Genomic DNA, 12,049 nt, shown 5'->3' on the forward strand with positions numbered 1-12,049 from the left:
ACAAAGAACGCATACAACGTGCTGCGTCACGTGGCTTCTACTCCCCTGCCCACGCACCAATCAGCAGCGGGCGTGCCGTGTTGATGGCCGCTGATTGGCCGGGGCGGAGGACCGCAGCGCTCTGTTAAATGGTCTCTCCGTTACCCGGTCTGCGGTAAAGACTCCTCCCGGTGCCGGTCCACAGCAGCCATGGATCCCAAGCAGGAGACCCAGGACGTGTTCGCCGGTTTCTGCTCCAGGTTCAAGTCCTTCGCCACCGAGGCCATCCATGTGGGCCAGGAGCCGGAGCAGTGGACGTCGATGGCCGTGGTGCCGCCGATCTCTCTCTCCACCACCTTCAAGCAGCAGGCACCGGGGAACCACGCCGTGAGTAGCCGCGGCTCGGGTTACCCGGCCGGGTGGAGGGTGGAGGGGGTCGTTAGCGAACAGTTACACTGAAGAGGCGCCATCATTACATCGCCTTAACGTCCGTTTCTCTTTATCAACAATCACAACAAATGAGTGAGATCTGAATCAAAGTTCTATAATATGAAAATGTATATTTAATATAAATCAATGTGCTCCTGTGACTGATTCAATATCATAACATTATCAGTATTAAGGGTTCATTGCATAAGGAGTACATTGTGCAGTAAATACAATGTGGTAGCTACAATGTTTCCCAACCTGGGGATCTAGGAACATCCAAAATAAAAATACAAATCTATTCTGTTTCATACATTTGTATTTTCACTTTCGTGAAATTTTCGATTATGTGACCGGTTTGAGCCTTAACTGTTCAAATAAAGCCACGTGAGAAAGTTCAGTGGGGGAAGTTGGGCGGTGAACGACTCTTGCCATATGATGCATGACGAAGCATTTTTCGGTTGTGTCTATAACCTGATTTTGTTCAAACAATTTAAAACATTCATAGTTTAAATGTACAATTAGATCAGATCTTCTGCAAAGTAGCATGGGATTCATGTGCTCAAGTACAGTTCAAGTACTTCAAGATTCTCGCAAATACCAGTGGGGAACTGTAATTGAAACACTCTAAAGACAAATGTAGAGTAAAAGAAAGTAATATGTAAGGAATAAGGAATTATTTGCGTTTATATTCCTAATTTCCAATCCCTCCGTCAATAGAGCTTATTTTTAAATGGCTAGTTTTTCCATAAAAATTTAAATAATGTTTTTAATCCTTTCCTGTATGACAATATGATGATGAAATAAACAATGTTCAGGTAATCTATTTACTATTTAGCATACCTTAAACTAGAGCATGAGACTCCCTATTAGAAATGCATAAATATTGGGACTTACTATGCAGGGAAATAAAAAACATATACACAAGTATGTTAGATAATGGAGTGAAATGACTGTGTGGCCTGAATCCAGGCTAAAACCAAACCAGTTTAGAAAATGTCTTCTCCACCCTAATTCTTCCGCTCTAATTTTCAGTTTGCGCAATAAGTGTGTGTGTAAAGTTCTCTTGAACAACCTCTGTCAATGATTATACACCACAATTCTGGTAAAGTGCCATTGTGCTGGCATGAGAACGGCAAATAACATAAAATGAGTTTATGAGAGCTGTAGTCATTTAGGTTTTCACACCAAATAAAGAAAGAAATACCCCAACGCACCACTCGCGCTGATCTCCTCACCTCTTGACCTTATTTTCCAGACCCTGGTATGTTTATCCCCATTACTCCACCAATTTTATTGTTGCTGTTTGTTAGACTCTCAACCCAGAGTTACCTTGTCAAACTAGGACAGTGACGTCAAGCTTATCTGCTTTTTACTACTGCATGGCTACAGCTGGCCTTGTTCACTCAAACTACAAACTACACCAACCATGTGTTCAAGGCCATTCAGGCTCCAATTATTGCCACAGGCACCAGGCCAGTCTTCACACCATTTTCCTGCTGTATCTTGTTTTAAAGGGAATCATCTCTGTTTCTGCTCCTAAAATCTAAAATCTCTCCTCAGAACTGTTTAACATCAGTGATTTTGTCCATAGTATAAATCTTCTTCTGTATTTTACTCAATTTGTCTTTCATACACTGTGCAAAGCTGTAGACAACACAAACTGTTAAGCTGTATCTGCTATATTGTTTGAAGAACTTTCTTAGTATTTGCTTTTACCAGTGTGCTCACGTAACCGCTCAAGGTGTTCCAGGAAAGAGGTTGTGTGCTGTCCTGACTCACCTTACACTGTTATTATTTTTATCACGCAATCAGTTTCAGTTCGTTTGTGCCTACACTTGTTTTTTAACAGATAAACAAACAAAAGATAAAATTGAATTGCAGCAAAGGCAAAAAATAATTTATGTTGCAACAAGGCATGGTATTTGAACACACTTGGGCTGTGGCAACCTGTTGTCCATTTATACAATACATTATTTAAATGTTGGTTGGTTGCTGAAATGTTGTATTAATGTTTTCATGCAGGGGTTTGAGTACAGCCGGAGTGGAAATCCTACAAGGAACTGTCTTGAGAAGGCCGTGGCAGCTCTGGATGGAGCAAAGTACTGTAAGTTGTTATTCATGCCATATCGTATCCCTAAGGCGGGACATGCTTATCATAGGGCCGAGTGACCAAACAATAACACTAATCATCACCTCTGCGTTGCGTAAGCACAGTGAGGGGGGTGCAACACATAATTAATCCACCTCAGATTTGTAAAACTGTTGCGTCTTGTTTTTTTTCCCATGCAGGCCTTGCTCTCGCCTCGGGGCTTGCCGCCACAGTGACCATCACTCACATGCTCAGATCAGGTGACGGGATCGTTTGCATGGATGACGTGTACGGAGGTGAGTGACCTTTCTGAGGCCTGGGCCTATCACAAACATACGCCTACTAGATGTTTTCTTAGACCATCAGATACTCACTGTTTGCGGGATGCTACTAGTGTTAAACAGTACTTTTTGGTGTACTGAATCACCAGGATCAGTGATAGATCATTTAAACCTGAAACACAGATGAATACTCTTCCGCTCAATAATTAGCTAAATTGCAAACAGACAATTTCAGTGGATGAACTTAAAGTTGTCCCACTCCATTATGTAACAATACAGTTCGTATATTTTTGCAATACCAAATTATAATATAAAATATCAGGTATACTTCTCTTTATAAATAAAGGAGAAGAAAGAGGCGCACATTCACTCAAACTGCCTTTACACCATTAGCGAATGCATGCAGGTTATTTTTTTTAAATGGGAAAATCGCCAATACAGCTATTGTCTCCATGTGTCTGTTTAAGTGAGAATGCAAATTCCCCCGTGAGAGGCTTCAGGGTTTCCACCGGGGGTTTCACTATTAGTCACTTGTACAAAATGGTGGGTCTTACATAAAATGAGCCGGGTTTGAACCATAAGTGGAGCTATGTTTGAAAGTGTTGACTGAGTTTCAATTTGGTTATTTCAAGGAACAAACCGCTACTTCCAAAGAATCGCTAACGAATTTGGCCTGGAGGTGTCGTTTGCTGATTGTACAAAACCAGAGCTTGTGAAGGCGGCACTGAAGCCCAATACAAAAGTATGTAAAATATCTTTTTACAGTTTATTGTTTGTTGTTCCTGTAGGCTCCTCCCAACTGATTTTTATAATGGTATAAAATGAACCACTTACTATATTGAAGATATAACATGAAACTATTCTGTATATGTAGTTATCTTGTCCACTTCATTCCTAAATGTCTCCAAAAATATTCAAATCCAGAGAAAGCCCCAATTTTATACATGTTAACAAAATGTTTTATTTTGGCCACCTTTTAAATTGGGTCGTATTACACTTGGCTTTGCCTGTCTCAACTTTTGGACCGAACGATGTATGAAGAAGAAGAAGAAGAAGAAACAGTTCGCCAGTCTGCTCGTTTTTCCTTCCACTGTTTGAATAGGTCACTCGCAAGCGATCATTATTATTCTCGGCTGTTTGCTGCACCTCTCAGTGTCAGGAGGATGTTTCACCAGCAGTGCTGGTGACGACAACAACTCCCATGATCCCCCGCTGCTCGACAACATCATCCAACTAGGTCTTTTATTATTGTTTTGATTCAGAGACCCCTAGAGGCCAAGTTACATATTGTACATTTAAATAAATGATAACAAATATTCAGATCCAGCTTTACTGTTATGTGGTAAAACAGGGCTTGTGTCTCCTCCCTTGTGTTTGTGTTATAATCATTATATGAATTTAAGTCAAATGCTTTGATGGAGCTGCAGTGACACTCCTGCTCATGCAGCTGCAGAGAAATGACTCCCTCTCCTCTCTGGCCTGTAGCTGGTGTGGATCGAGACGCCCACCAACCCCACCATGAAGGTCGTCGACATCAGGGCCTGCTCCGACTTGATCCACGAGCACAACAAAGACATTGTGGTGGTTGTGGACAACACCTTCATGTCCGCCTACTTCCAGGTGAGAGGGACAGATGTGCTCTTCGTGCCCTTTCGATTTTCAAATAGCTCTTCAATCATTTCCTGCAATTACATTCCAGCTCATGTGGAAACAAATGGCTGAATGATTAACTCCGATGTTTGTCCTGTTCACTCACAGCGTCCTTTGGCTTTGGGAGCTGATATCTGTATGTATTCAGCCACCAAATACATGAACGGTAGGTTGTGTACATTTTTCCATTTTGACCCATATAAAAGACAAACACACACACACACAAATGAAACATGTTTTGTCTCTGACTTCTCTCTTTTTATTCCTGTCCTGATTTCTCAGGTCACAGTGATGTGGTGATGGGTCTGGTTTCAACCAACCGGGATGATTTGAATGAGCGACTGAGGTTCCTGCAAAACGGTGTGTACTTACTAAACGAATACAACTACTCATGGTGTCTGCAAAACACAAAAAGCTAGTCATCATGTCATGTCTTGTGAGGAATTTCTGGATCTCAGACAGTAAAAGTAGAGACCTACCCACTGTGCTGAACTGGTTACTCCACCTTTACCTACATTCACCGGTTAAAGAAACCAGAAAATGCCCCAGAGGCCTAACTTCTAAATCAGTGCAAAAGCTTTTCATCAGGATGTGGATGCTTGTTTAGGTGTTTGTTGTTTGACTGATCTGGGTTTTGTTTTTTACCTTCTATGTTTTCTTCATGTGTTGTTGTTCAGCACTGGGTGGGGTACCATCTCCATTTGACTGCTTCCTGGTCAACCGCGGACTCAAGACGCTACACCTTCGGATGGAGCGGCACTTCAAGAATGCCATGGGCGCTGCCAAATTTCTCGAGGCTGATCCCAGGGTGGAGCGTGTCATCTTTCCAGGTAATCACATGCAACTTTAAGGATAAAACCATTATAACAAGCCAAATGATGTAAGAGATAAGATAATAAAAGAGAAGCCAAAGCGTCTTGATGCCCCCTAGTGGTTGGCTGCATAAATCACAAATCTTGCATCCTTTATGTTAGTACTTGGGAAATGGACCAAATTGAACTGATTAAGTCCCTAAAAAATATCTCAAGGACGTTACTTTTTAACCACACAGATCCAAGTAACCTTATCCAGGTAAGTTATGGTTTAAGTCAGTTATCTGATGCTAAAACAACGTAGTGATACGTCATGATTGACAGCTGAGACTGACTGCCGAAATTTAGAGCAGCGGCTATTTGCTACCGCGGGTCCATCTCCTGATCATTACTGCACAGATTCTTTAAGTTATGTCTTTGCCACAAGATGGCAGCGTTCTAATATCATAAATATTTAATTAATAATTCTACATAGTGATAGGAAGTGGAGTTGTGTCATCTATCTCTGTATCGTGTTTATGGTTTATCTTCCCTGAGTCATGTCCCACCTTTCCACAAAATTTCATTGGAATCAGTTCAGTAGTTAGTTATCGTGCTGACAGTCTGAGACAAACGCCAGCGATGACTCCCTTGTCTGACGAACTTCTTATTCACCACTCATATATCACCATTACAGTGTTACGTGCCTTCTTACTCCAGTGTCTGTCAAACTGTGGGTGTTGAGAAACATTACATAAATAATAGCAAAACGAGGACACACAGTTGATGCTGTGCTTTTTGCCAATGTGGGTCGTTTTAGTTCAAGTTGCCCAAGAGGCTTGTGAAAGATTAACTACAAGTCAATAAAGCATCTTATTATTTGATGCAAAAGAGCCCCAGCCTAAAAGCAGAGTCATGCTTGTGTTGCGTTTCACCAACTCAGGATCTGTTCAGAATCTTTCTTTAACAAGTGTCCAAAGCCTCAAGTCAAAACAAACCATGGCTCAAGAGCAAAGGCAATGTATTCCTCAGGTAAACCAACAAAACCAGACATACTTATATAAAATGAACGATGTAATGTGGGTTTAAGGTGCCTTTGCTTGTCTCTGCTGAGGGTGTAACTAAAGGATTTGTCTTCTTGTCTTACTGTTTTTTTGTGTCTTCCCTCTGTCGATCGACGCAGGCCTGCCCTCTCACCCACAGCACGAGGTGATGAAGAAACAATGCACCGGGTGTCCAGGCATGATCACCTTCTACATCAAGGGGACCCTCAAGCATGCCAGCGCCTTCCTCAGTAACCTCAAGGTAATTTGGCAGGACATATTGTTTTTATCAAGGCTGTTTACTTTTGTGTTTTATAAAGTGGGTGTTGTTGTGCGACTGAAAGGGGGATTAAGCTAAATGGTTGGATTAGATTTCTGGTCTGACGGGAAAGCTGAAGGGAAGAACACGTCAGTGTCAAAACTAGAAAACCACTGAAGGTGAAGGTTTTAGACATTTTACTCTTAAGTAAAACAGCTAAAGAAATAACTTATTTAAATATTTTATTAAAGAAAAGACGCTGAGAGTTCAGTGACTGGAATAAAACTAAACTGTTTTCATTAAGATCCATGTATTATTCACTGAGAAATCAAGTAAATGCTGAAAAAACATTTCACAATGTTAAAAAAATTATTCGCCCTCCGATCCAGATCTGACTCAGTTCTTCCCTGACACCACATTGTTCCCCCAAGTTTCCTGGTAATCCATCTAGTAGTTTTTGCGTAATATTTTTAACAAACAAACAAAAGGACTGGGGTGAAAACATAAACCTCATTGGATGTAATAAATAGTTGTCTTTCCAGAAATCTATATATTTGTCTGTCACCAGACTGTCCCCTCTATAAAGATATTTGACTTTATTTTCTTGTTGGTTTTGGACGTCTTCATCTAATTATTATTAAATGGTTCATTTTGTCACACAAACACCTGATTGTATTTTGCATTATTACTTCATCTTATCTATTCTTCTTGTTTCAGATATTTGCGATAGCCGAGAGTCTCGGTGGTTACGAGAGTTTAGCTGAACATCCGTAAGTATCACAAAATAATTTTTTTTTGTTCTTTGTTAGTTATTCTCTGCACCTAAAGGCTGATTGTAACAAATAGCACCACATGGGGGCAGCAGAGATCAAGAAGAAATCACTGTCTGAATCACTTAGAGAGGCTTAAATTAGACACTTTATTTTCATTACGAAGGCTCAGCTGTAATCTCTGTTGAAGCATCAGGATGTTTATTTCCTACATCAGGCTCATATGTTGGTGTCTCTACCCTCTTTATCATATTCAGGGCGATTATGACCCACGCATCAGTGCCGGAGAAAGAGAGGTGTTTGCTGGGGATCAGCGACACACTGATCAGACTCTCTGTGGGCCTGGAGGATGAGGCCGACATCATTGAAGACCTGAAGCAGGCGCTGGCTGCTGCTGTGAGTACACAATGACACAATGAGTGATGACAGCCCTCATCCAGTCCTTTAGGACGGAAACAGCTGGCTTGAGAGTGTTAGGTTCCTCTACTTTGTATGACTCAGAGGTGTGTTTGTTGTTTTAGAGCAGTTAACATGAGATCTTTCATAATCTCTCAGAAAACAAAACCCGCCCCAGAGTTATAAAGGTGACTTATCTTGTTAATGCTTTGCAGTAAGTTTCTGACAGGCTGTGAAGAGTTACACTGCAGGGAACCTGCAATTCAGGTTTGAGACAGAAAGCCCTGTTTGCCCATCCTTCCCCCCCGCCCATGTGAACGTGGCTATGTCCGGCAACCTTTTATCAAAGCCAGCCACCTGTCAGTGACTTTAACCTTGTGGCTGATAAGTGCACATGTTTGATAAATCTAGTTTTGACTCGCTGTTTATGCATCTCAGCTTATTTATTTTTTTATGTCAAAGTGTAAAGAAACCTAGAAAAACAAGGTAAAATACACAAGTTAACTTAATGAATAATAAGCATTTTCCAGCAGGTAAATAAACTACTACTGCATAAAATAAACCACTAATGTTGTTGTGCCCTCGCAGTTGTTAATGAGAATAAAATCCCCTCAAGTCATAAAGCACAGCAATACAATACAAAACCCAGTTTGTGTTCGTGTAAAGACAGTTTACATAAACAGGCATAAAGCCTGGGAAAGACTAAATAATATATCACTCCATACACAGACTTTTAAATTAGCCTTTTATACTTTTGTATAATGATCATTACATTCAGTCACTTTATCTCACACAGTGAAGTGTTTTCATTGGGACCTCATGAGGACACAGGCAGGATTTGTATTCTAAATTAGCTGTAATTTAATATGACACTCTCATGGTCCATGACGCTCAATCTGAAAGCTGGCCAACAGAGCAGCTGACAAATGTAACGCTATTTAATGCAGCACAGTGTCTCCACTGCACCACAGCTTCATGGTTTGAGTGTTATGAAAAGGACCCAGATGTTTAATATGTGACTCACTAATTATCAATCGGAGGGTAAATGGACCCATGGCTCTATGGGCTTTACAGTCGCCAGGCTATATCTAATCTCAGCGCTGCATGGGATCCATCACTCGAGTCGATACCTGCACTTTTGGACAGGATTTAAATAAAAATGAAGATTGCATTAGGGTTTCCGTGAATCTATTTTCAGTTAATCTTCGGAGAGTCTATGAAACCCTTCCCATACGGAGTTATGGCTGTAAATTGTTAGTGTTAATTAAGGCACATTAGTCAAAACTGAAGACAAACCCCTCCTGGAGATGTGGTAATTATCTTGGGAACATTTAGGGAGAGCCAGGACAGGAAGGATTGCAGACCAGGATTGAGTTAAGTGTGCAGCGGTTTCATTTTGTGCACTTTGTGTCGGGCTTTGTCGTATCCACCCATCCCATAAACCCACTCTCTTTCTGCTGCACAGCCAAGGATCTGTTTTCCTAAAGCACAGTTGCTAACTACATTAGCAACTTAAATATATTACATTTTCTCATTTGGCTTTTATCCAAAGTGGCTTATAACTGAGGGACGATGCTAAAGCTTCAGGAATCAAGGTCAAAGCTGTTAGTGAGCATTTGGATGCGGCATGCATTAATTGCCACATTGTTAGCGAGTAGGACAGAGGGATTCAAACCTATTAACTTTGTGCCAGCAGAGAAGGTGGGTTGCACCACAGGGACGACATATTCAGAAGCATGCCGCTGCAATTGTCTCTAAAGCTGTGTAGAGGATAAAGTTTGAAATAACCTGGCAACTGTCGCTTTGTGCCAGCAGCAGCTCCACATAGTGGGGGTGGCACAGTGATTCAATGGTTAGCGCTGTCGCCTCACTGCAAGACCAGTTTGAATCCCTGCGTTGGCGGGTTGCTCTCCTGGAGTTTGCATGTTCTCTTGTGTTAGTACAGATTCTCTCCAGATACTCCTGCTTCCTCCCATAGTCCAAAAACAGATTGGGGTTTGGTTAATTGGAGACTCTAATTTGACATAGATGTGGACGGGAGAGTGACTGGTTGTGGCTCTATGTTGGACCTGTCATAGATGTATCCTTCCAGTTGTCAGATTGGCTCCAGCTCACCACGACCCCCAGAGATAAGCTGCAGATGATGGATGGATGGATGTGTCAGGTTTTGGTAACATTCGTAACTTGCTTACTAAGAAACATTTTTAAGTGACACGTGTCGTTGAGTTGTGTAGTTTGAATTGCAGCACAAACTGTGTCTATAAGCTTAAAGACAGCAGATGCAGAGGAAGACAGCTAGTCATCATGTTAGCTAAACCTTGCTCAGTTTCAGCTTTTCTCTACTGTGCAATGTTAGCCCCTCATATCTTTAATCATTTTCATGAAATAACCTTTCTCTCTCCAATTGAACGGCAAGTGGCTCGTAAGTTTTTATTACACTTCTGTCTCTCTCTCTTCTCTTGCATGGGTTTTATCAAATAAAAAAGGTTTCAATCAAATCGTATTCTTTCCAGTGGATCTTCTACGAGTATGTGTGTATTTTATATTCTGCGTAGATGCATTAGAAGAAAGCAACTTAAAATGAATGGAATTGCTCGGTTGCAGCAGCTTATCTGAAGACCAGATTTGGTTGAGATTGTATCACATTAAAACCAAATCAACTGAGCCTCTGTGAGCTGGTTTTGAATGAATCATCACAAATGTGCGTCTATCGACCTTATTGCCATCAGGAGAGAATTTGAATTCCTCTCAAACCCTCTCTGCCACCTCATGCAGCCATATCCTGTGTTGTGGCCTGCACCTTCTCTCCACAGGATTCAGATGTCATTTCTGAATCCCTCTGCTGCTCCTCTGTAGCGAATGGAAATTAAATGGAGACAAATGTCTCTAATGACCGTCTGTGTCTGGCCTGGGAAAATGCAACTTGTGATGGGTTGCGCGTTTGATTGGATGGGACGTCAGGTCAGACTGAGGCAGGCGGTGAAAGTACCGGTCAAGCTTCTTGATCCAGGGGTCTGTTTTAAGTCACAAACTTGGCTGATGGTTAATCATTTGAAACCTCTGTGGGTGAATTCCATTAATTATATTTTCATGGTCGTAGGAGACCTTTTTTCATGAGAAAGGAGGAGGAGTGTGGATTGTGCCTCTTTTTCTACGCTCCACGAAAACATGTCATTCCCGAAAAATCCTGCTGAAATCCTCAGCGTTGATTTAGATATTTTTCTTTCTCCCTTTTCTTAGCATCCAATGAAGAATTGATATTTCTTCTGAAGACTGGAGGTACCTGAAGTCTTTAAACACCGCAGATCAACTCATGGCGCCTCATGATCAGCCCACAAGCAGCATCTATCAGGGAAAAACCTGCTCCTCTTAAATAATACAAATCCTACTATCGCTTAGTAATTAATACAATGTTTTTAATAATTATTTTAACTCAAGTTGAAATCTTATTTATCTCATGCTGGGTTTGCTTGTTTTTATGTTTCTATGTGTTTTCTGTTTTCATTTGGAACTTTTTAAAATTCTTATTCATTCAGACTGACATGATATTCAAGTTTTTGGGTCAAAGACAAATAAAGCTTCCGTAAAGGTATTTTTAAAAACTTGTCTCAGAACGGATGTCATTCATGTTTTCAAAAGAATTTGAACCGTTTCTTTAAAGAAGTCTAATTTGTTAAATGACATTTTAAAGTCTTGGAATTCGCTTCCTCACTGTATTTTTAACTTCACAGCCTAGAAAATGTCAGGTCGTGGAATAAGGGACCCTGCCATCCCCTTTAGAACAAAACAAGACCCTAGATTTTTCTAACCTGTTTCAGTGGAGACTCCTCGCCATGAGGTACAAGGTTTGAGGACCTCACAGACAGAGTCAGATGTTTGACACCTCTGAATCGATGGACAGCTTCTACAATATCCTGCAGCTCTTTGACTATCTGCTCACTGACAGGGCTCCGACTCTGGACATTTCAAGCAACCAAAGCCCCATCTGCATCTGGGAGGATGAGAGGTGCTTGGTTTGTGGTTTTAGCAATAAAATAATTCTCTCCACAGTGATGCAAATGCAGATAGAAAGACCATAATGTGCATGAACATGTCGTTCAGGTTGAAGGTCACCCTACCATATAGGACTTGCCATCAGAATGAATCTTGGGCTGTTGAGAATCCTGGTTGAGGGGTGGGCCATCGCAGCATCAGCATTTAGAGTTTCTGTATGTACCTTAATGTCACAGGGGGTCTCAGCCTCGGTGCCAATCAATCCCCTTTAGAACTCCACACGTTGTGGTGGCAGACTTCGACTTATCCTCCCCCTTGTAATCCTTAAATTACCTCTATCTATTACCATTCACCAGATTTGCAGTCTCT

General features: G+C 41.3%; 1 protein-coding gene across 1 annotated transcript; it reads left to right on the forward strand.

The window, feature by feature from the left end:
- Positions 1 to 135: 135 nt before the first annotated feature.
- LOC133011236 (cystathionine gamma-lyase-like) lies at positions 136 to 11,289 on the forward strand. The gene is made up of 12 exons (XM_061078939.1): positions 136 to 366; positions 2,431 to 2,512; positions 2,698 to 2,793; positions 3,411 to 3,520; positions 4,264 to 4,398; positions 4,537 to 4,594; positions 4,711 to 4,788; positions 5,106 to 5,258; positions 6,403 to 6,524; positions 7,239 to 7,291; positions 7,549 to 7,687; positions 10,928 to 11,289. Exons 1-12 carry the CDS (start codon positions 190 to 192, stop codon positions 10,943 to 10,945), a joined length of 1,221 nt encoding a protein of 406 aa, XP_060934922.1. The 5' UTR covers positions 136 to 189; the 3' UTR covers positions 10,946 to 11,289.
- The last annotated feature ends 760 nt before the right edge of the window (positions 11,290 to 12,049 follow it).

This window comes from Limanda limanda, chromosome 9 (genome assembly GCF_963576545.1).
Source record: "Limanda limanda chromosome 9, fLimLim1.1, whole genome shotgun sequence".
Classification (NCBI taxonomy): Eukaryota; Metazoa; Chordata; class Actinopteri; order Pleuronectiformes; family Pleuronectidae; genus Limanda; species Limanda limanda.

Coding starts and splice junctions, on each gene's coding strand:
- LOC133011236 (XM_061078939.1), top strand. CDS start 190: ATGGATCCCAAGCAGGAGACCCAGGACGTGTTCGCCGGTTTCTGCTCC. Junction 2,513..2,697: donor TCTGGATGGAGCAAAGTACT/GTAAGTTGTTAT, acceptor TTTCCCATGCAG/GCCTTGCTCTCGCCTCGGGG. Junction 2,794..3,410: donor CATGGATGACGTGTACGGAG/GTGAGTGACCTT, acceptor GGTTATTTCAAG/GAACAAACCGCTACTTCCAA.